Consider the following 24,439-nt stretch of genomic DNA (forward strand, 5'->3'; position numbering starts at 1 on the left):
CCATATTGAATGAAAGTAATATTTAAAGGTGCGTTAATATTTACAGAATGTTGTCAAAAATAGAAAGTATTTTTAGAAAGAAGAATTTTGTACCTTAATCGGAAGGGGCAGTTGCTAAATATTGTTCGGTATTTGTTTTTTCTCCTTGACATATATATCAAAAACACTGATTGATGATAAACCGCTGGATAAGTTTACTTTATGCTACTTTAGAATGGTTACTTACCTCGTGTTTCAAATGATCGAAATAACACAGGTACAAACCCTATTTGTAAAGGAATTTATTACCTAATCATGAAAGTAGCTTAGGTAAGGTTATGTATTAATTTAAAAAATGCAATGTAAACAAATAATTCGGAGCTGTCTTCTCACACTTGATTTTGTCAAGACTGAAAATGTTATACTAATATTGTAAGGCTGAGAAGCTTGTTTGTTTGTTTGTTTAATGCACTCATCTCAGGAACTGCTTGTTTGAAGTGAAACATTATTTCAGTTTTGAAGAGCCCATTTACCGAGGTTTACCTACAGGTTATATTTTTTCCTCATATTAACGCAGACTAAATCGCTGGAAACAGCTCACTTCAGCCTATCGCAGTCCACTACTGGACACAGGCCTCTACAATTTCGCGTCAAAAATGGCTTGAACTTTTTTTAATCGAAAGGTGGTGTGTGTCAATTGGTCTCATTTAAATTTATTTGAGATCTAACAATTACTTTTCGAGTTATATCTAATAATGCGTTTTTACTTGACGCTTTTTTCGTCGACCTACGTTGTATTATACCGCATAACTTTCTACTGGATGTACCGATTTTGATAAATTTTTTTTTGATGGAAAAGAGATATCCCTAGTTTGGTGCCATGATTAGGAAACCAGGATCTGATGATAGGATCCCAGAGAAATCGAGGGACTCTAGAAAATCCGCAATAACTTTTTACTAGGTGTACAGATTTTGAAAAATTTTAATTTTATCGAAAGCTGATGTTTATTATGTGGTCACATTTAAATTATATCGAGATCTGATAACTAATTTTTGAGTAATCTTTGATAACGCGTAGTTACTTGACTATTTTTTCGTCGATCTACGTTGTATTACTCGTCGCTGTAATTGAAGTCGGTTTTTTTTTCTTTTGCGAGCAAACACAATTATCAAAATAAAAAGCAATTAATTCTGGCCAAAACTTTAGTTATAAGATGTCAAGGATTATTCATTATGTAAAAGAACGTATATATAAACATACTTAATAATAGATAATACATAATAATAGACAATACATAATAATAGACACACACATATATATATATATATATATATATATATATATATATAGATAACCTTAATATTCTTCTATTATGTCTTAATTTCCCTTTGTAATACAAAGTCGTCAATCCCCAGTTTTAATACAAGTGGAATAGACGAAAGGATTTCTCTCGAAAGTCCACTCGACTCCAACCAACTTAGGTCACGTTTCGACGGCGTTCAATCCGTAATGGATTAAACTTAGTCGAAAGATTGGCGTTAATGGTATGTAGGTATATGCCCCCACAAAAGTATACAGCTTTAAGACTAGAACAGTCTTATAAAAGATTTAGTATAATACTAGCTTTTACCCGCGGCTTCACTCGCATTGAATTTTTTTGATAAAATTTATCCTGTGTTACGTCGCATTGATTCTTTTTTTTAATAAAAGTAACCTATTTTACTTCTAATACCTCCAAAAATATGTGTACAAAGTTTCATGATGATCGGTTAAGAAGTTTTCGCGTGAAAGCGTAACAAACAAACTTACATTCACATTTATAATATTAGTAGGGATTAATAGGTAAGAGTCTACTCCTTTATCTTAGCACAAAAATATACAATTACCATAGATTATTATTTAGTTGAGTTTTAATGTAATTGAAGAGGCAAAATTATTTGAATTACATAGAAAAAACACTGCGCTACTTATTATTTTCTGCGCTTATGTTATAGTATTTTACTAAAACAACAGTATTAAAATTATTCATTTGTACTTGTCAGTAGTAATACACTCGTAATTAAATTTGTTTAACTCTTTACTCGTGTCATTGCAGGCTATATAATACGTTACTATATACAGAAGCGAACTTGTAACCCTAAAAATATAATGTCAATTCATTGTTCAAATAACGAAACTCAATCCGAGTGAAGCCACAAGATTTATTTGGTTTCTTTGTAAACCTGTTACATGCTTTCAAGTTTGATTGATTCATCGAAGTCAAATACAAAATAAATTACAAATATGAAAGATATATTAAGTAGGTGGCGTTCGTCTGGAGGGTGAAAGAGTGATACACCCCAAATGTAAGGGGTGCTTTTACTTCGTATAATTAATGCTATATTTTACAAGTAAGAGAGACAATTTCGTTTTAATTGGGATTAACCCTTTTTAAATTAGTAGCATTAAGTATTATAGCATTTAATATTGATATGATTCTTACAAGCTATTATTTATTTATAATTATAATAAAACTTATACTTATATATCCGTTTATTTGTATTAGTATCTTTTAGTAGAGAAGAAAACGCAAGATGAAATTTTGAATCTTATAAATATATCATTATCTTTAGCAGCAACTTATTAATGAATTTAAAATAGATAGATACTCTTTATTGTACACAACAACGATCAACACAATAACATATTACAAATAAATAAAAAAACAGTGTACAAAGGCGGTCTTATCGCTAGAGTAGCGATCTCTTCCAGACAACCTTTGGGTATATAGGACTATCAACTATCGAGTACAAATACACATACATATACAGCACAATACATACATAGATACATACATACAAACATATATATATACACATATATACACACACATATATATATACACATACATACACATATATATACATACGCATAAAAATACTATACCTACATATAAACGAAAAACATATAATATGGATAAAAGCATAGAATACAAAATACAAGTGAAGCAATACTCCTACATTTTGTTATGCAGAGATAAAAAATTATGACGTACTAAGTGACAAATAGTGCGCCTTGAGGTATTTTTTTTTTTATATTATTAAAATATACTTTTAACAATAATGATATTTATAATATCAAAAGATTTAACTGTGAAAATCTCTTCTATTCTTTACCATTTGCTTTAAATTATTTGGAGTAGACATAGCGATTTTAAATGTCATTTATTATACTTAAAAGTAAAAGTAAACACGAGAAAACAGAAATAAAACTTGCTTTCAAACGTTCAATGTTATCCATCCATAGCATCATAAAACAATTCATTAATATGAAATTTTATTTGCCCGAAAAAATCGTCTGTTTGTTGCATTTTTTTCAAGTTTTCGAAAAGCAACAATTATCCTTTTTAGGGTTCTGTACCCAAAGGGTAAAAACGGGACCCTATTACTAAGACTTTGATGTCTGTCCGTCCGTCCGTGCGTCTGTTCGCCCGTCATCCGTCTATCACCAGGCTGTATCTCAAGAACCGCGATAGCTAGACAGTTGAAATTTTCACAAATTAAGTATGTATTTCTATTGCCACAACAAATAATAAAATCAAAATAAAATAAATATTTAAGGGGGGCTTCCACACAAAAAACGGCTTATCTTGTCTATTTTTTGTTATTTGACCTAGTCAATAATACGGAACCCTTCGTGCGCGAGTCCGACTTTTTTATTTAAATATTCGTTTTTGTTCGTCTGCTTCAAATAATGCAATAATTACGTTCGATACCCGATCGATTAAGGAATATTCCAATAAAATACAAAGCAATGAACACCTGTAGGTAGATATGTATATAGCGGAACGGGCCGCAAAAGCAACGTCAATATGCTAAATTTTTTGCAAAAAAGATAGAAAAAAAGATTAACGGAAAAACTACGCTGTCAAGCATCGAGTATGGTTTTTCCATACAAATTATTTTAAATGAATTTTATACTCTACGCTCAGTGTAGCAGCGCAGCGTAGCGATTAACACATTAAACGCCGGCAATTTTTCGTTGGTGCTGCAGGGGACACAACATGAACGCGAGCCAGAGTCAACTTAAAAAATATGACTTAGAAAATATTCCATATAGTGTAAGGAAAAATAAGTAATATTTAAGAATGGGTACGGTAGTGCAATAAAAATTTATCATAATTTTTTTGTAAATACTTTTAAACTGGCCCCATGGACTAAAAATTTGAGGCCCAACTGGTGTTCCCTATGGCGTTCAACGTATTAAGCATCAAACCTTCTTCAACGTACAGAAGAGGACTTTGCCCAAAAAAGGTGATATTTGTGAATTTTTGAGTTTAGGTCATCGTATCATTAAACAACTACGAACAGCTATTAATCTGATGTAAAGCAAATATAATAATTAAAAACAGAGAGATATAAATATAACTACCAAAATTCCTATATATATGTATATAAAGATACTAGCTGTGTCCTGCAATGTCACCCACGTTTTGAGGAAAAAATGTACTAGAATATTATAAAACCTATTTATCTTGCTCGTTCAATAGACTATCCAATACAAAAAGAATATATCAATTCGAACTAGTAGTTTTTGAGCAATCTTTGATAACGCGTAGTTACTTGACTATTTTTTCGTCGATCTACGTTGTATTACTCGTCGATGTAATTGAAGTCGGTTTTTTTTTTCGTTTGCGAGCAAACACAATTATATATCTTATTGGAAGATATTTCATAGAATCCACTAAAAACAGTTTTTTTTATCAAGGTATTCAAGTCTTGTCCTACAAATCACTCGCTGCCACTCGCTCGTCGCGTGATATTTTAAGCCTATCTAAAACTACATCGATATCAATAGAGAGTATTATTTACAACATGCCAGATAAGATAGTGCTGGCCAATAAAATTGAACTTGATACCCATTTTAACTATCTGCTGGTATAGTAGCTTAATGTTAGAAAATCGTCAGCTTTTTCATTAACTATCACCTATTATTATTGTTTATTATGTATGTTTCGTTTCCCCCAGCCTATCGCAGTCTACTACTGGACATAGGCCTCCCCATGTTCCGCATCCGCAAGTATAGTAAAATAGACTTTATGAGGGAAAAACTCAAAAACTACTTGTCAGACCTCGCTCCAATCTAAATGCGACCGCACTACAAGCACCAGCTTTTCAAATCATCACATGCGGTACACGCAGTAAAAACTTATAAGAAAACGCACATTAAAATAAAGTGGAGTTGAGAACCTCTCGAGCCTCTGTCCTTTTTTTTGAAGTCGGTTAAGAATACGCAGAACGTTCGTTTTAAACACTGGAAGTCCATCGTTTTCATGTAATTGATTATGAAACACTCGAGATGCTTTTTAAATATTATCAAGCGATTCAAGTGCTAGAATATCAGTGATATGGTATCAGTACATTATCATTATTTAGATGTGAAGTAATTTAAACTTGTGTTACGTTAACATTTTAAGTTTTAGAAACTTTTTTTTCTGGATAACTATGTGTACGCGCTTAGGTCAATCCAATTTAATTCTACAAACAAGCATTAAAAAAATACAATCGAATTTAGAACCTTCTCATTTTTTAAGTCAGCTAAAAATAAAAAATATATATTATAAATTATTATAATATATTATTAAAATATTAGGTTGTCAAAGCACACGGTCAATGCCCTTTTGTATTGGTTACAATAGTGCACCCGTCTTAAGAAAGGTTAACTTTAAACTTCACTACGCGTCGTCGCTTTCATACGTGGGATGAAATACTCAATTTCAATTGTTTTTCTACGTTTGCTATCATCGATGCTGATTTTTCTGTAAGAAAATCTTTTTTAATAATTAAAAAAAATATACAGCATTTTTTTAAGAATAAATATGTACATTTATATACAGGTATACCTGTGTAAGTATTTCAGCATACGCATAGTTAAAGTTGATCTAAAGGTGAGTTGATGCTGAAGTCTGATGCTCTCTATGTTGAGATGGTTGAACTGGAACTTGATTTGATTTAGACCCTTGATTTTAAATTTAACAGTTTAATGTTCAATTTTGTTCTGACAGAAGTTTCATATAGGTTCCAATTCTATTTTTAAAATGTTTCACTTGTAAACATTCTTTTTTTTTAAATAAAAATGGCAGACAACTAGTCTAATATATAAAATTCTCGTGTCGCGGTGTTTGTAGTTAAAACTCTTCCGAAACGGTTTGACCGATTCTCATGAAATTTTGTTTGCATATTGGGTAGGTATGAGAATCGAACAACATCTACTTTTCATCCCGCTAAATTTTAAGGGTAGTCCACCCCTAATTCTTTTTTTTTTAATTTTTAGATAAATTATTTATTTCTTATTTTATTATGATTTGGCGTTAAAAAATACATACAATTCTAAGTTTTCACCCTTCTACCACCAACCCCTATTTTTAAACAGCGTTTAGCGCAAGACAACGTTTGCCGAGTCAGCTAGTCAGTTTATAAAATGATAAAAACCGTACCTATAAATTTTTATAGACTACTATAGCATACAAATCTACTTGTCTAAAAGTGTTTCGAAAGAGATCGCTCCTATAACGACGGGAACGTCGTTTTAATTTCGTTCTTCACGTACAATGACGTGTAGTGTATGTATAGTCATGTGACGAATTGGTCGCGTCATGATGCATTAGTTAACTTTTGACGTACGTTAAAGACAAACGCATAAGGTCTATGTTACACGAAAGTATTAAATATCCATTACACCTTGTTAGTTTCTACATTTGCTACTATAATTAACATTATATGATGTTTTATTAAATTCCTCGCATCGCTTTGTATCGTTCGCCTAGGGTCTATCTTACAATTAAACAAAGTGTCTTAGCAGATGACAGTAAAAGCTCTATAAAAATAATTTAAAAATACAGCAAGATAGATTTTAAAAATTGTAGTCAAAAGGTTTAACTGCTGGGAAAATGTCTTACTTTACAAGTATGAGGGACAACTATTTCAGCTGGTACCACAACGGAATGGCCAACAAGAATACATATATAAATATGCATATGTGTTTTCACTATAAATAAGTTATTATTATAAGAAAGAAGAGAGCTTATGATTCGGTGCAAAATTACAAAAATGTTAAAGATGTGTGTGGAGTTAGTGACGCTGATTACATGCAACATATTACCAAATTTGTATTAAAACACAGTTGATATATATTTTTTTAATATTAACTGTGGAGTGTAGTTGCAGATTCTTCAATGTAGAATCTACATTCTGAATTGGCGGTAGCTTCCCTTTTAAACATAATAGAAATTTACATTGTATAATTGTGTTTTGCCCATAATCACCACGCTGGGCAGCCGGGTTGGTGACCGCAGGGCTGGCTTTGTTGCACCGAAGACGCTGCTGCCCATCTTCGGCCTGTGTATTTCACAGCCAGCAGTTGGATGGTTATCCCGCCACCGGTCGGCTTTTTAAGTTCCAAGGTGGTAGTGGACCTGTGCTATCCCTGTGGTGTGGTGTGGTGTGGTTTGGTGACTATGGGCAAAACACATGAGTTCACGTTATTTTTGGCGTAAATTCGTGGAGGCCTATGTCCAGCAGTGGACTGTATAGGCTGTAATGATGAATTTACTGCACATTTGAAATAATATGGAATAGGAAAGTAACAATATTGTAACCAAAAAAAGTGATAAGACGACTCTTACAGGCAACCCTAACAAAAGAAAATATCGATAAAATAAACAATTAAGTTTTATTGATACATCAAATTAAAGTCTCAACCTGACATCATAGTCATTCTATTTATCGAACATTAAGTTATCAATGTGGCACAATTATGTATACTTTTATTTTATAAAAGCAAGTATTTGATATTTATTTGTTTTTTTAAATTACTAAATAGAATACAAAAATATTTCAAATGTTAGAGTACAACGGTATAAATGATATAAGCGATAGATTTTAACGGTAGAACGAAACGTAGTAACGAACGAAATGTAACAGGCAAAATCGTGTAACCGCGCGGGTGAAGTTGGATGCAAAAAACTAGTTATATAATAATCGGATTGAATGATGAACCTTCATTGAAACATAAAGTTTACCTTTTAGCTCCGATGAAACAGATTTTTATCATTGTCTTCAGAAAGTGGCAGGCTTTTACGAAAAAATAAAATGTGTACTAAAAAAAAGAAACATTTTTTTAATTCGCAGATAAAAATGATTCAAATTGTTTTTAATTAATATTATTTTATTTTGATACTTCTATAATATACTATTTACTATTTTCATCAAATAGTTTTGTGTTCTTGTTTGTTAGTTTATTTAAACGACGATTTAAACTTAAGTTTATTTTCATAATTACAACGATTGAACTCAAACGTAATTAAAATGAAATTATGATCCTAGGAAATTTATTTGGAAATATATTTCATAGCTGTTGAAAGTCTTAGGCAACTGATTGGTTTATTTATAATAAGCACGAATTTACAATACTTACAAATTTTTAAAGAAAATCAAATGAATTAATAACCTTTCCATGCATTTTTTTACACATTATCTGTGGATTGTGTGCAGTATAGAGCCCGTTTACTTTTTGCTTTAAATTAATGTTGCTGTGTTTGCTCGCAAACGAAAAAAACCGAGTACACGACAAAAATGAACAAACGCACTAGTCGTCTCTCCGATTTTCGAGAGTTTCCCTCGATTTCTCTGGGATCCCATCATCAGATCCTGGTTTCCTTATCGTGGTATCACATTTGGGATATCTCCTTTCCAACAAAAATTATCAAAATTTGTTCATAAACGACGAAGCTATCCCCGAACAGACATAAAAAAATAAAATAAAATATATACGTAACTTCCTCCTTTTTCGAAGTCGGTTAAAAATGACGATTCGAAACTGATTCTGACCGATTCTGTTGAAGCCTATTTGCATAAAGCTATTGTTGATTTTGATTTCGATAAACTCTAGTTTTAATTAGCTTGATTTCAATTCATGATCCTTGGGTTAAGATCCCTTTTTTTATTACAGTATGTAACTATATTTTTAATAATAAAACGTTGATATATGTTTATTTACCTATGAGAAAACATCATTATAGCCAATTCCAAGCATTTATTAAATGCACAAATATATCTTAAAATAAATAACGACAACGTTATACCATTACATAAAAAAAAATCAGAATAAATTGTACAAAAATATTAATTCAAAATATTATCTCTGACGTCCAGTTATCACATGAAAACCACTCCATTCTGGCGAACCTCATGACGACAACAGTTAATATTCAGGTGCGATTTATTGATTATTTCTCCTGTGTGCAAAAAGGACAAAATTCTCTAGAGGATTGCCAAACCTGTATCTATAATCAAAGGACACGTGAGGGAAAATGTAGCATTATTTATTACATTTTATTTATTTGTAGACCTTGATGGACCCTTATGGACTATCATATCTATAAGTAATCAAAACAATCTCTAATACTCGTTTTGTGAAATATATATATATAATATAAACAAGAGTAATATACTAAAAACTATATCAAGATATTATTAAGACTAGCTGACAAAATAGACGTTATTCAGTCTTACGAAATGAATACGCCTGAACTTAAAATAATCGTTATTTTTAACAGTTTCTAGTTTTGTTTGCAAATTTTATTATTTTTTTTTATTTCGTAAGAACAAATAAAGAAGACAAAATAGAACAGAACAAAGTATTAGAATACTTAAACAAAGAAATGAATCAAAATAATAATATATAAATACATATCAAACTAGATAAATTACATGTAAGGAGTTTAACGTACGCTAAATCCACGCATTTTTGTAATCTTAACTTGATAGACAGGTTAGCTTAAATCAGGGGTTCCCAAACTTATTTTGTCTACTGCCCACGAGAATAAATTATTTTATAGTGCCCCCTTTGAGCAATCTTTTAATGAATATTAGTTGATGTTCACAAGTTGTAGACAAATCCCCACCCTACCTCTACACAACGCCACCATTTTTTTCTACGTCTCTTTCCGACCCCTTGACCGACCGACCCTTGAGTACTGCAGCGCCCACAAGGGGGCGTTATCGCACATTTTGGGAAACACTGGCTTAATAATACGTTGTCATCGTTTGTCAAATTTATTCACAAATCTCTATATTACACAAAGGAAAATATATTTAAAATTTCTTTTTGGCGTAAGGATTCTTTACATACTTTGGATTATGTATTTGAGCCGTTTACTGTCGCAATACTTTAGAGACCTTGATATTCCAATGCAATGCAAAAAAGCCTAAAAGATTTATTCCTATAATATATATATATAAATATAGCCTTCATTGGTCAGAAGGCATTAACTACCATAGAATATTTCGCTCAAAGAATAGAAATTTTAAAGGGCAAATACTTACTGTCACTATTCTTCACACCATTTTACATGAACATGATTTATACTGCAATCAACTGTTTTTTATGTTTGTAGTAGATATCAATTTTTGTAATACTATATTTTATTATAATGAATTATCAACAAAGATTTCTAGTGAAAATTTACAAACTACTATCCAGGTAGGTGAAATCAGATGCAGAATATTGTAAAAAATACACCAGTTTTGCGTAACATCGGAACGAAAATATATATACAAACGGACAAAAAAAAAAATTTATAAAAATAATTGTTTTCCTCTCATTACGATTATTGAAAATCGTATTTCGTAAGTGTATTTTATATACAGGCTCAAAGTAAGCGACCTTATATTTTATTATAAATATTATATAAAAGTTACAATAAAAGTTGTCCAAAGTTCAAACGTAATTTATAAAATCTAACATGGATTCGAAACATTTACGATTAATTTACCGTGAATATTGTGAGTTTAGAAACATTTCTACTTGAATGTTGCTAATGATCTGCGAAGCCACAAACAGCTAAGTCTACAAAACTTTACCATTTATAAAGAGGCTCAAACTAATTTTAGCGGACTAACTCGTGTTAACTTGCTCAACTGAAAGAAATGTGAAGCCTTATGGACTTACGTAATTGGGGTATGCCGAGTAATATTATACCGTGATGGGAACTCCTAAATCTCTTACGTATTTCTAGAAACTAATGAGTAGACTGTATAATGTTCTTTGATTCATTGATTACATTTCAATTTTTTTCTTGTAATTTGACTTTGATTTGCGCCAGAAAAGTGCAAGTTTATATTAACTTTAAATTTATAATATTTGATTATATGGAGAAGGAAATTAAGCAGAATATTTTTATGTTATTTTTTATCAACATATCTTTAAACTATTTAGCGACGAGTGAGGATATATTTTCAATAATTCTTTTAATATCATATAGCTACATATTCTAAAGGAATAATCCTGCAGTCCTACTTATACTATATATTTGATCCTCTTTCATAGACAAATTGACAGAATCGGAAATCCACAGTAAATATATGATACAATTTTTGCAAGATTGTAAGTTCTGCGAACAAAATTGCGAGGTATTAGTACTTGTAACATCACCTTACGACTTGTAAAAGTAAAACGTTACCCATAAATAAGTATTTAAAAGGTTGTCTAGTATTATCTATAGTAAAGACTTTTATAAACCAACGAAGAGAAACATTGTTAATTATATATATACATATATATATATATATGTATGTATGTATATATTAATGCGCCAAGGTTAAGATGTTCGCCTCCCTTTTTAGGAAAAACCTCACAACTATTCCACATAAATTGTATAGCATTTTATAGATAATTGCTTGCTCTACCGACATCAACAACTAAACAATTGAATATTGCTTTTTTTATTGTAAATTAATTAAATATTAAAACTTTATATATATGACGGCTTTAATTTTGGAACAACGTCAACATGATTGACGTTAGGTATTTTTTACTTATTTAGTCCGAATTATTCGCACGGGTATTGCTTGTAGTTGATAATACTCCTAGCGAAATTCGGTACAACGAACAATACCGTCAAACACGATTGTTGCGTGACTTTAATTGTTTACGCAGCGCACGCAACGGAAGCTTTTGGTAATAATTTTTTTCCATTTTTGCAATATTTTTCATCCATGCTCCGCTCCTATATACATCACGTTACGACCCGTATACGTACTGACGCATTATATATATTATAGCCTGTAAATATGCTTCTCAACGCTAAAGAACCATTTCATTTCGAACACCGAGAAAATCGACAGTTTAATAATAGTAGTATAGATTGAAATGACCTTGAACTGATAAGTCTACTCAAATTAGTTTGCGAGCTTGTGGTTGCTTTAAAGCCTTTCCGTGATTGACAGTAAGGTACTTAAACTAGCCGTTAGTGATAACGTAGCATTCTCCTGTTTAGAGAAATTTTAAAATCGATTGGTTGGTTTTTCAGTTGATCCAATACAAATATAGTTCAAAACTACAAATAGTTTTTTCTTTATTAGTATTAGACAAGATAGATATAGATTCACTTTATGAGTTGTTAAAGCGTGAAAAATATATGTTTTAAACATTAAACGCATAAATTATATAAAATTCCTTTTAGTATTACAAAGTTCTTCAGCTAAAAAAGATTACAGAATAAAATTCAGATTAAATGAATTATTACAATCTGGTTCGTATAACTTTTATATAATACCCTTTTCAGTTACTTATCTTATAAATTCATAGGTCGGATATGTAGGCCAGTTAGGTCGGAGGTAAATCTTACCATCTCGTCTTTCGCCCAAGATTTATGGCTGACTTTTCCGTGACTACTCGACCGTCGAATACCTTGTTCAAAGATATTAGCCTTCTATGTGTGATTCTTCTATAGGCAAGTCTTACGAATTTATTTTTGATAGATATTTGCTAAAACAATGACCTTTATAAAGGTACCCTTTTATCACATAACTCATTGTCGTTTGCGAATTTTAATCAGGGCATAGGACATTAAGATAGTTTAAAAATTTGACGTTTTTTCCTGTGTGTGTTTGTGTACTTATGTTTGTATTATATCTGTAAGTTTGCTTTTTTATTACAGCGAAAGCGAACTAACGATTCTTTTTTTTGTTTCAAAGGACTCAATGAAATGTTCTAAGCTATAATTTAAGAAATGTGATGTATACTGTCTCCACTCCTGTTCAACATCTATACGGAGTGTATTATGAGAATCGTTCTGGAAAAATGGGACAAGGCACTTTCAGTGGGAGGTAGAAAGATATCTAACTTGAGGTATACCGATGACACTACTCTTCCCACTCAAACAAAAGAGGACATGCAACCAAGACGATGATAGTGGATCGAGCTGAACTAAAACATCCTGACATCTCTATGATTGGTAACTGTGAGGTTGTCCAATCTTATGTGTACCTGGGTTCCACTATCACAAACACCGGAGGATGCGAAAACGAGATTCGAAAAAGATGTGCGACATCTCTATGATTGGTAACTGTGAGGTTGTCCAATCTTATGTGTACCTGGGTTCCACTATCACAAACACCGGAGGATGCGAAAACGAGATTCGAAAAAGATGTGCTATTACACGATCTGCCGTTGACAAGTTGAAAAGAGTCTGGTGCGACTAATATCACCAAAGCCACGAAAGTCCGCGTAATGAGAAGCTTAATCTTCCTGATATTTCTTTATAGCGCAGAAACGTGGACGGTTAGACTCAAAGACCGACGCAAAATCGACGCGCTCGAGATGTGGTGCTGGCGGCGACTGCTGCGGCTCCCTTGGACAGCGTTTAGGACCAATGTCTCGATCCGGGAGTCATTAAAAATCAAGCAGAGATTGTCGTCGACTGACAAACTAGAATCCTTAAATATTTCGGACACGTTGTTCGAAACGAACAATCCATAGAGCGTCTCGTTGTCCAAGGGCAGGTAGAGGGCAAGCGGTCACGCGGTCGATCACCTAAGCGTTGGATAGACCTCATTAAAGCTGCGACTCAGACCTCCATAGTCCAGAGTTTTCGGAATGCTGAAAACCGCATCAAGTGGAGGCGTATAGCGGGGGCTGCTTTAGCCAATGAATCGTCATCAACCACGACCACTCAGTCCAGAGTGAACGACTTAAAAGATGATTTAAGATATTCACCGCTTGAAGATCGATACATCTGTTTTTTTTTTCATACAACACACTATCACACTATCTCCTTTATCACATTTATAATACACAACGAAAATCCATTACCAACCATAACTGCAAACAGAAGAAATAAAAGCTCTAATCATATTATAAACACGCCTCAATAACGAAATCAATGAATTTAAAAAAAATGTTTAATATCAAAAAAAAAGAGACAAATTTTTATTTATTTCATGCCGAACAGTGTTGGCCGACATCAATACGTTTCGTTCGGATCATTGGTCACAAGGGTTTTCGACAGTTAAACTTTTAAAAAAAAGTTAATTTATTGACTTTCGAATATATTTAAAAAGTGGAAAAAAGTTGTCTAACGACGGCTAATATTACGTTTAACATATTATGAGTATAACAAATTGTTATAACTTTATTTATGTAAAAAGTACGAAAACAATAAATCAAATATAACACAAAACCTAAACATAATATAATAAAGGTTGTATAGCTTTAAGTCAACCTTTCGTACAATATATTTCTGTAATAAAATTAAAATAAGATTGTACGACAAGCACGCTCCCGTTAGGCCGGTGCGCATGAAACATGGTCCCGCTCAATGGCTTTCACCTGAGATCAAAAGGGTCATGGTCAAACGGGATAAGGCCAAATCTAGGAACAAAAGGGAACCAACGGCCAAAAACCTTGATGCGTATAAAAAATTACGTAACGTCTGCAACGGAATGTGTAGGGATGCCAAACGTCGCTATATTCACTCCTCGATTCAGGATCTCAATCAAACGCAAGTTTGGAGATTCCTCCGGTTACTGGGTGTGGGCAAGGCCACAGAAGCTTGTCAAAGTTCTGTGGATCTTAATGCTTTAAATTCTCATTTTACCACTCCACCCATAACTTTAGATTCTAACATGAAATCTGCTACTCTTTCATTCTTATTAAATCTTGCTACCCCTAACCTACCTCCATTCGTCTTCAAATCAGTCGCTGTAGATGATATAAAGAAATGTGTCCGCTCGATTTCCACGAAAGCCATTGGGAGTGATCACCTCAGTCTTGACATGCTTCTTCCCATACTGGATGACATTGCTCCTGTGATCACTCACATAATAAACCTCTCACTTACGAGCAGTGTCTTCCCGTTGTTATGGAAGAAAGCATTTGTCATTCCACTGCCAAAAACCTCTAATCCTAATAGTCTTTCCCAATATCGCCCCATATCGATCCTTCCTATACTATCAAAAGTCATAGAATCATTGGTACACCAACAACTATACTCCTATTTAACTAGTAATAATCTGCTGTGCCCCTATCAGTCTGGCTTCCGTTCCTCACACAGCACAGTTGGAGCGCTGCTGAATGTCGCGGAGGATATTCGTGGTGCAATGGATAACACCAAGCTCACTGCAATGGTCCTTCTTGACTTTAGCAGTGCTTTCAACTCTGTTGACCCAGATATACTAATTGGAACTCTCCGAGCGGTCAACATTTCTCCTACTGTTTTAGACTGGTTTCATTCTTACCTTTTCGGACGCCAGCAGTGCGTGAAAACCAACGATACATCATCGGATTGGATAGATCTCACTGCTGGTGTACCCCAAGGCGGCGTACTTTCCCCTCTACTTTTCTCAATCTTCATTAATAATATATCCAAAGTAATTTCTTCTCCCTACCATCTGTATGCGGATGATTTACAGTTATATCGACACTTTGAGCTGACTGAGTTGCATGAAGCTATTGGTGCTCTAAATTCGGACCTGGTTGAAATTCAGTCGTGGGCTAATACTTTCGGCCTTATCATCAATCCTCTCAAATCTCAAAGTATAATTTTTGGCAGTAGCAGACTGACATGCAAAATTGACTGGAATTCAATACCTAAGGTTCAGCTATCTAGTGTTACAATCCCTTATTCTAATAAAGTGAAAAATTTGGGTCTAATAATGGATTGTAACATGACCTGGGTGGCTCATATCAATGAAGTCAGCAAACGTATACATCACGCTTTCCACTCTCTCAAACGCCTTCAATTCTTTCTCCCTTTTTCAACCAAAGTTATGCTTGCGCAATCGCTTCTTCTCCCTATACTTGACTACGCTGATGTGTGCTACTTAGATGCGACTGCGGAGCAGCTGAACAAACTAGAGCGTCTTCAAAATCTTGCTATTCGCTTTATTTTTGGCTTACGTAAGTATGACCACATATCTAACTTTCGTGCTCAACTTAAATGGCTCCCAATCCGCCTCCGCCGTGATATGCAAATCATGACGTTCCTCTACAGAATACTCCACGATCCTAATTCTCCTGCATACCTGCGTTCTCGTTTCCAAATTCTCCCTTCTCCCACACGTTCTAGGCGGTCTTGCATCACTACAATGCTCGACATACCGAAAAGCAACACAAAATTCCGCTTGCATTCTTTTTCGGTATATGGTGCATCGCTCTGGAACAAACTTCCTAAATATATCCAGCTTAGTCCTTCTATCTATACCTTCAAAAAGAAGCTAAAACAATACTTCCTCGCTCAAATGAATCCATAAATATCTTTTCATTAATGTTTACTTTTATTGTGTATTGTATAATATGTATATTATATGTGTATTTTATGTAGATATATATGTAATATTTATGTGTATGATCTTTATAAGTAGTAGTGTGTATATGTATATAGTATGTAAATGTAGCGTATATATAAATAATATATATACATATATTGTATGCTGTTAGAATATTATTTAATTAGCTTTTTATTTTTATTTTTAAGAATCTGTATATATCTACATTACTGCACTTTCTTGGCCTGCTATATAACATTAGTTCTCACTATCACAGGTTGGCTGGAAGAGATCTCTTTTAGAGATAAGTCCACCGTTGCTAACAAAATTTGTATATTAATATCTGTACAAAAATTTTAAGTGCAATAAAGAATATATAAAATAAGAAAACCTATGGCAAAGAGGTATTGTTAATACTGTTGTACATTTTGAACGGATTCAGCAAAGTTGTGGCTTTGAAAGTACAAAGTCTGTGCATCGTAATATGTAAGGTTAATTTGAGGCTTCGATGTCGAAGGTTTAATTATAGTATAGGCTTTACATTATGTGGGTTTAAATAACGTAAAGAGCTTGCAAGTTAAGACAACTTTTGTAATTAAAATAAGTTTCAAATGTTACAATTAGTTTACCTATTTCAATACGAGTTTTTTAGAACAGATTTCTAAATAAAGATATTTATGTTCAATCCCACGAATTAACCTTAAATATTATGTACGTATTGAATGTTTGATAACATTGTATCTTCCGCCAATCTTCTTTCGAGCAGCATAAGGCGGCTTTTTCCTCAATACATTTCAATTACAGTTTTTAAGAATAACAGAAAAATAGGCTTTAATATATTAAACGTATATAAGATAGATATATCTATTTAACCTTTATCATAAAAATAAATAATATAAAGAAAGTGTTCAGAGAAGCGAAATCCAATAAAGTTATAATCCATCAACGAATTTAATTTTTCCGTGAATACATCACCTTTAACCTATAAAAGCCATTAACCACCGATGCTGATGACTTATATGCATATGTATGATAAATAAAAGTCACGCTAAGGAAATAACAAATTTCTTTAAAATTGATCTCTTAATCCATAATCAATTCTCATTCTCAAATCAAATTCAATTATCTTATTTGTTAGAATGATACCTCACTCAAAAGTACAATTCAAGCAAGAGAAGGAGATAAATATCAATAAAAAAAGTCACGCAAATCGTACAGTCAATGAAAATTACAATAATTCTTTTATTGGAAAAATTATAACACATAACTCGGAGTTTTAGAATAGTATTGCAATGTTAATTAGAGACCCGTAAAACGTACAGTTTCTTACAAATTTTGTTGTATTTAGATTTTTTTTTTAATATCCCCTATCCAATACTTAACCTCAAGCGCGAAAAGGATATATTGCGTTCAATTTTTTCGCTAAATTGAAAACGGTGAAAAAATGGCCTCACTTAACCTGTGACTTTATTCTCATTTGTTATTTGAACACGAATTGCTCAAAACCTCAAAGTAAAGAATCAATACTGTCCGGATATAGTGTTGTTATTTTGCACTATAAACGAGATCAAAATAATTATGAAATACTAGCTTAATATTCTTACTTATATTATCATCATCATTTCAGCCTATCGCAGTCCACTGCTGGACATAAGCTTCCACAAGTTCGCGCCAAAAATGGCGTGAACTCATGTGTTTTGCCTATAGTCACTACGCTGGGCAGGGTTGGTGACCGCAGTACTGGCTTTGTCGCACCGAAGACGCTGCTGCCCGTCTTCGGCCTGTGTATTTTAAAGCCAGTAGTTGGATGGTTATCCCGCCACCGGTCGGCTTTTTAAGTTCCAAAGTGGTAGTGGAACTGTGTTATCCCTTAATCGCCTCTTAAGACACCCACGGGAAGAAAAGGGGTGGCTATATTCTTTATTGCCGTAGCCACACAGCTTATTCTTATATAGATTGACTTTTCATTCAAAAGTAAAAAGAATTAAATAAAAGACAATTAGAAATTTATTAGACTCTTAGAAGACTGTGTAATAAAACTAAAAGCTTTGAGATATACCTGAATAGTGACAGTTACTTAAGTAAAATAAATGTGAAATTTGCTGTTTTCCTTAAAAACTTTACTTAATTTTAACTGTACATTCAGTGAAACTCGCATTAAGTGTGATGTAATAAATTGCCATCCGCAATACGTTGGACATTAAAAGCACTGTTTCTAGAAAATGTAAATAGTATTTAACGAAATTCTAGTATTATTTCAAGTGGCAATAAAACAATTCCTTGCAAAGTATGTAGTATTTGCACAAATAAAAAAAATTAACAACAGTTCATTTATCTTTTTTTAATTTGTTGTATTGTTAGAACTTTGTACCGATACATACTCGTAATATACAATTTCTTAACATTTTTTGAATATCATATCAAAAATTGACCGCTCCAGCGGGATTTGAACCCGCGTCTCCGACTGACCGTGTCGGCGCTCTAGCCAATTAAGCTATGGAACGATGTACCCGCCAGAGCGAAATTCTTGATATGATGATTTTTATTTTCGGTTTAAGCGAACCGTGGCGCCGTCTATAGTGAGTTCTTTCCAGAGACCCGTAACTATTCAAAGTTTCATATTACAATGAAAATCTTTGACAGGAGACGACACCATGCTATTTTTAATATGTACGATTTTATTTTTGTGTTACCCACACATTAGGAATTCTAAACATTTTTTGAATATCATATCAAAAATTGACCGCTCCAGCGGGATTCGAACCCGCGTCTCCGACTGACCGTGTCGGCGCTCTAGCCAATTAAGCTATGGAACGATGTACCCGCCAGAGCGAAATTCTTGATATGATGATTTTTATTTTCGGTTTAAGCTAACCGTGTTAGTGTAGTTGATGATAGTACGTCATAAATTATAACTTTTGCGCACGAAACATAGATTTATAACATCGTCATCACTTACCTTAACAGGCGAGGATGACAGCCATAGCTGGAACAAATCTGATGTCACTGACGTACTTCTCGCTTCGTGACGTGGTCTCGGAGACAAAGGACCACATGACGTTAAACTGTGGAGTTTATTCACTTCGTCAACTGACGCACATTCCCTTATATATCTCTCTAAAAGCTTAGGCTTACTCTCCAAAATTGTTTTCAATTCAAGCAAATCCTCATCCGTGGTATCATCCGGCGACGTCCTATCTATTACTTCCTTAAACTCATCATGGATAATCAATTCGTTTGTTGACAAAACGTCATAAACGACCTTATTGCCTAAATCATGTGGACTAGACTCTTTAAAATATTTACTATCACATTGTGTGGTACTATCTACATCCGTTTCACAACCATTCTGTTCGGTGATCTCGACAATAGTTATCGGTGGGTTTTCTTTAAGCATATTGTTGTTTTCGTGTACTGTTTCGTCTACATCAACAGGAAGTTCATAAACAAGTTGCATTAATTCATGTGAACGTTTCACATGTTTCTGCTGTTTGTCTACTTTACTATTCTCGGGTTTTTCGTCTGGAAAACTAGACTCTGCCTTTTTACCGTCAGCATTCTTTGAGACTACGTCGATTGGTTCCTCTGATGTCATGGCAGCTTTAGTTTATTTCGGTGGGATGATTTACGAGCTTAATATTCTTAGACATTGTTTATTTATGAAAATGATTAATCTCCTTTAAATCTGAAACAAAAGGAAAACATTTATATGAATAATATGCTGAAAAATGTTAGTAGATAGGATATTGATGTTTCATATATGACGGAAACAATGTAGCTTGGTATATACATTTTCATTTCAAAAGTTAGTCAAAAGAGTTATTTTATATAGGTGTATATTTATTTATATATAAATTTATTATATTGCACATATAGAGTATATTTAACACACTAAGTAACAGTTACATATTCTAGTATAATATTTATATTTTTGTTTTAATATTTATTTATACCCAATAGTTTTTTTTTAGTACATCTAGTTATGTTGGACCAAAGTATGAGAGCAATAGAAGTAAATGCTTAATGAGCGGAATAGGAGAATTCACGTTGTCTCAAGCTTTGGGATCATATGTCTTGGGAAAGTTTTTTAGAATTAAATCGTAGATTAATCCAGAGCATGTAATTCTGTTCGGTCGTGTCCATTGTAATTTTTAAATAATTTTTAGTTAAATAGTTTTAGTTTAATTATTGTTGTATTTTTTAAAAAGTCCATTCGCGCTCCCGTAAAGTTGTCTATCTACTAAATTATTTTTCAGTTTTCATTCAAAAGTTGCCTGGAATAAATTACTTTATGCGATAAGTTTTTATACTTTCCTTGTTTTGTAATATTTTTTTTTTGTGTACAATAAAGAATATTTCTTATTATTATTCGCTTGATACATGAAACAAATTCGCTACTTTTTATTGTTATGTGCAATTTCATGACAATTGATAAACCTAAATTGCATTTAATTTATTTTTAACTATTTTTTTTAAAATACTTCTTGCTTTTCTTCTTACATTAAGGAAAAATCCGTAAAAATACCTTCGTATACCAATATAGAATAATAATTAGAACGCTTAAAATTTATAATTAATTTAAATCGAGTTCCCAAATGTTTTGTCGATGAATCTTCTTCGACTTCTAAAACTTCTCTCATCCCCTCTTGAGAGCAATCGACAAGGTTTGCCTATATCAGTACAAATGAAACTGACGAAAGCAAGTTCTTAATTTGTTGCGCTAAACTTTGGAATCGATTTTAGTTGAGTTAATTACTTTTGAAGTTTAAGTTCTTAATGAACGAAGGACACGAAGGCGTACCACAAAGTGTTAAGCAAACATTCGGGCCCGGAAAGCGCGATTTCAACGTATAGATGAATTATTATTACAAAAATAAATAAAAAATAAGTTGTTTATTTATTTATTTTGTTTCAGACATCATCCATATCTTAATGTTAGTATTACAAAAACAACTTATATCTAATGTTAGTTAATCAATATAAAAATAACAAATAAAATCAATAAAAAGCAAAAGTAATAGCTAATTATGACATGTATAGTATTATGGTGTACTTACTGTGTAAAAGACAAGAGATACAAGTGAGGGTGAGTGAATGTTTGTATGTGTGAGTTCGTTTAAAACAAAATACTTTTGCCAACAAAACGTTTACTGCGTAAGCCTGAACTCACACATTTATTGTATTTCAATGATTATAGAAAGAAATAGTAGCATTTTAACCACGTTTAGACGACAAGTAACACATCCTTACTATGATGTGTAGTAAACTCTACTTATATTTCCAAATGACGATAATATACCTACCAGCGAAATTTTAACAATTTACAGCGTAAAATAAACTGTCATTTTAACATTTTATCACAAAATGTTATAATCAAAACGTTATTTCACCCTCTTTATTCCTATCCATCATCATTATTTAGATTCATTATATTTTCACATCGAATATAGACACCGGAGGGCCGGAGGGGTGCAAAAAAAACAAAATTTCGCTTTAATGACGTCAAATATAAAAGTGTTTACTCGATAATGAATATGGAATGGGCGTAAAGTGAGCGGCTGTTAGCTTAAAATGGCGATCTTTAGGACAATTTACTTGGATCTTACTAATGAGGGAATAATTTGTTTCGAAATAATCACTACGTAAAATACTGGACACTTTCTTTAAGTGGCGTTAAATTATAATATAGTAATTGGCGACGCGTGGGGACAGGGGTTATTTAAATATAAGACGGATGAGTTACCAAAATTTAGTTCAATAAGCTGTTATGTTGGTAAGCTACTTAAATGTAATACATGAATATTTCGAAATTAGGTATGTGCGTGCGTGCGTCTTTGTGTGTGTTAGATATTAGTAGTACAGAAAAATATTTCTATTATGAAAATGTCAACGAAAGTCACATAACTCATTGCTAAGCCTATTAAATACAATTGTGATGTAATTGCATCAATAACATATGGTTTTATAACACAATGTCATAAAAAACCGCCCCTAAATCAATAATGGGTAGAAAGGGCTTTGAATTTTGTATAATCGTGTTTGCTCGCAAATAAAAAAAACCGACTTCAATTACATAGACAAGTAATACAACACGAAAAAAATTAACAAACGCACTAGTCATCACTACGATTTTCGAGGGTTCCCCGAGATCAAAAATCAAATTCAAAATCAAAAAAGGCTCCAAGCGCACTTTCGAATCGTCATTTTACAAATTAAAACTTTAAAAATAAATTATTATATTTGTAGAATGTAGATTTCTCTAGGATTCCTTCATCAGATCCTGGTTTCCTCATCACGGCACCAACCCAAACTGCATCAAAAATCAGTTCATAAACGACGAAATTATCCCCGAACATACGTAATATATATATAGTCGGTTAAAAATGCGCTTCATTCGGCAATGGGACATTAACAGACTGCTATGAATTGTCAGTAGTAAAAAATACGTACGTCATATCGGTCACAGCGTGACGTGCGCTTTTGTAGGCGCAAGATGTGACGACATTTTAATTTTACTGGTTTATTTTACAACAATTAGTTAAGTTTATTGAAATAAAATTCAAACTCAACGGTTCCCATATTGATGTTAATACTATATCATAACCGCTTAGACCATGAAAACATGTGTACAGACTATACAAACATTTTTCAAGCGAGAAAATCCAAACATTAGCTCGTTGTGCAGTGAAAAAGTTTACTGCGTTTGTTTGGTATGTTAAATAGTAATTACATCTCAAAATATATTATTCAAAACTAACCTTTATGCTCTCTTTTTGTTTTTGACATCTTTAAAAAAATCTGTCGACTGCTATATATTTTTTTTTGGATAATAGGTAATAAATAATAAATAAATGACAAATAAATATATTACAACATACCCACACGGTTGATTGTTCCTAAGATTAGCAACTTAATGCTCGTGTTAATAAAGACAAACGTTGCAAATAACAGTAAAATAATTATGCTGTACATCAATATTCAAGTAACAAGCGCACGTTAAGTGCATGTAATTTAACATTGATAAGTGTACACTTAAAAGTTTTATCACCTTGTCAGCTGATCGTAAGAACTGTTACGTAATAGATTATTTAATGTTATTTTGCGTCACTGTACTTTGGCAACGAGCCAGTATGTTCACTTGATAAGCCAAAGTAAATCTTCTATTCCGAGCAGAAACCAAAACATGGCGGTTAAGAAGAAAATATTAAATAGTAACAATAATATTTCGTAATGCGATAGAATTTTTTAGATAAATTACCTAAAAAATTACCAAACAGCGTAGTACATGTTGAAGCTACGAGTATTACTAACAGGTAAATATAACAATACCAACTTTCCTGGCTGTGTAAACTGGGCCCCCAACTTTGGAAAAAAAATTTTTTTTTTTTTTGATTCATTTAAGAGATATTGCTTAGTAGTGATAGTAGTGACAACACCTTTTGTTGTAGTTGTCCAAAAAAATTTTTTTTCGGCACCAAAAATTATCGCATCGGACCCAAGTTCACACAACCAACTTTCCTTGATAATGGAAAACGATATTCAATTAAAAAATTATATGTTTAAAGTTTTTTGTTTTTTCTTTATTTTATCGGAGAAATAAATACTTGGGACTTTAAAGAAATGTATCATTTTTATTACTTAATCTTTACTAAAATTATAAATATGAAAAGTTTGTAAGTTTGTTTTTTTTTGTTTAAACGCGCAATCTCAGGAACAACTGGTTCAAATTGAAAAAAAAATCATTTCTGAAACTACCTTGTTATTTAGAACAATACATATGACTGTATCAAATTCAATCAAAAATGGCGATCAAAAGTCAAACACGATAGAAGAATATATTTTGTTAAATCTACAATGTAACTAACAAAAGTTG

The 24,439-nt window shown here is 32.5% G+C and overlaps 1 protein-coding gene across 1 annotated transcript in view; it reads right to left on the bottom strand.

Annotated features, from left to right (window-relative positions):
• Positions 1–20,161, bottom strand: part of LOC123665001 (cGMP-specific 3',5'-cyclic phosphodiesterase-like) — a 96,961-nt gene extending 76,800 nt beyond the window's left edge. The window contains exon 1 of the mRNA XM_045599364.1: positions 19,526–20,161. Within this exon, the coding sequence (XP_045455320.1) occupies positions 19,526–20,161 (636 nt within the window). The remainder of the gene's footprint in view (positions 1–19,525) is intronic.
• Positions 20,162–24,439: the final 4,278 nt, after the last annotated feature.

The sequence above is a fragment of the Melitaea cinxia genome, chromosome 23, assembly GCF_905220565.1.
Source record: "Melitaea cinxia chromosome 23, ilMelCinx1.1, whole genome shotgun sequence".
NCBI classification, from domain to species: domain Eukaryota; kingdom Metazoa; phylum Arthropoda; class Insecta; order Lepidoptera; family Nymphalidae; genus Melitaea; species Melitaea cinxia.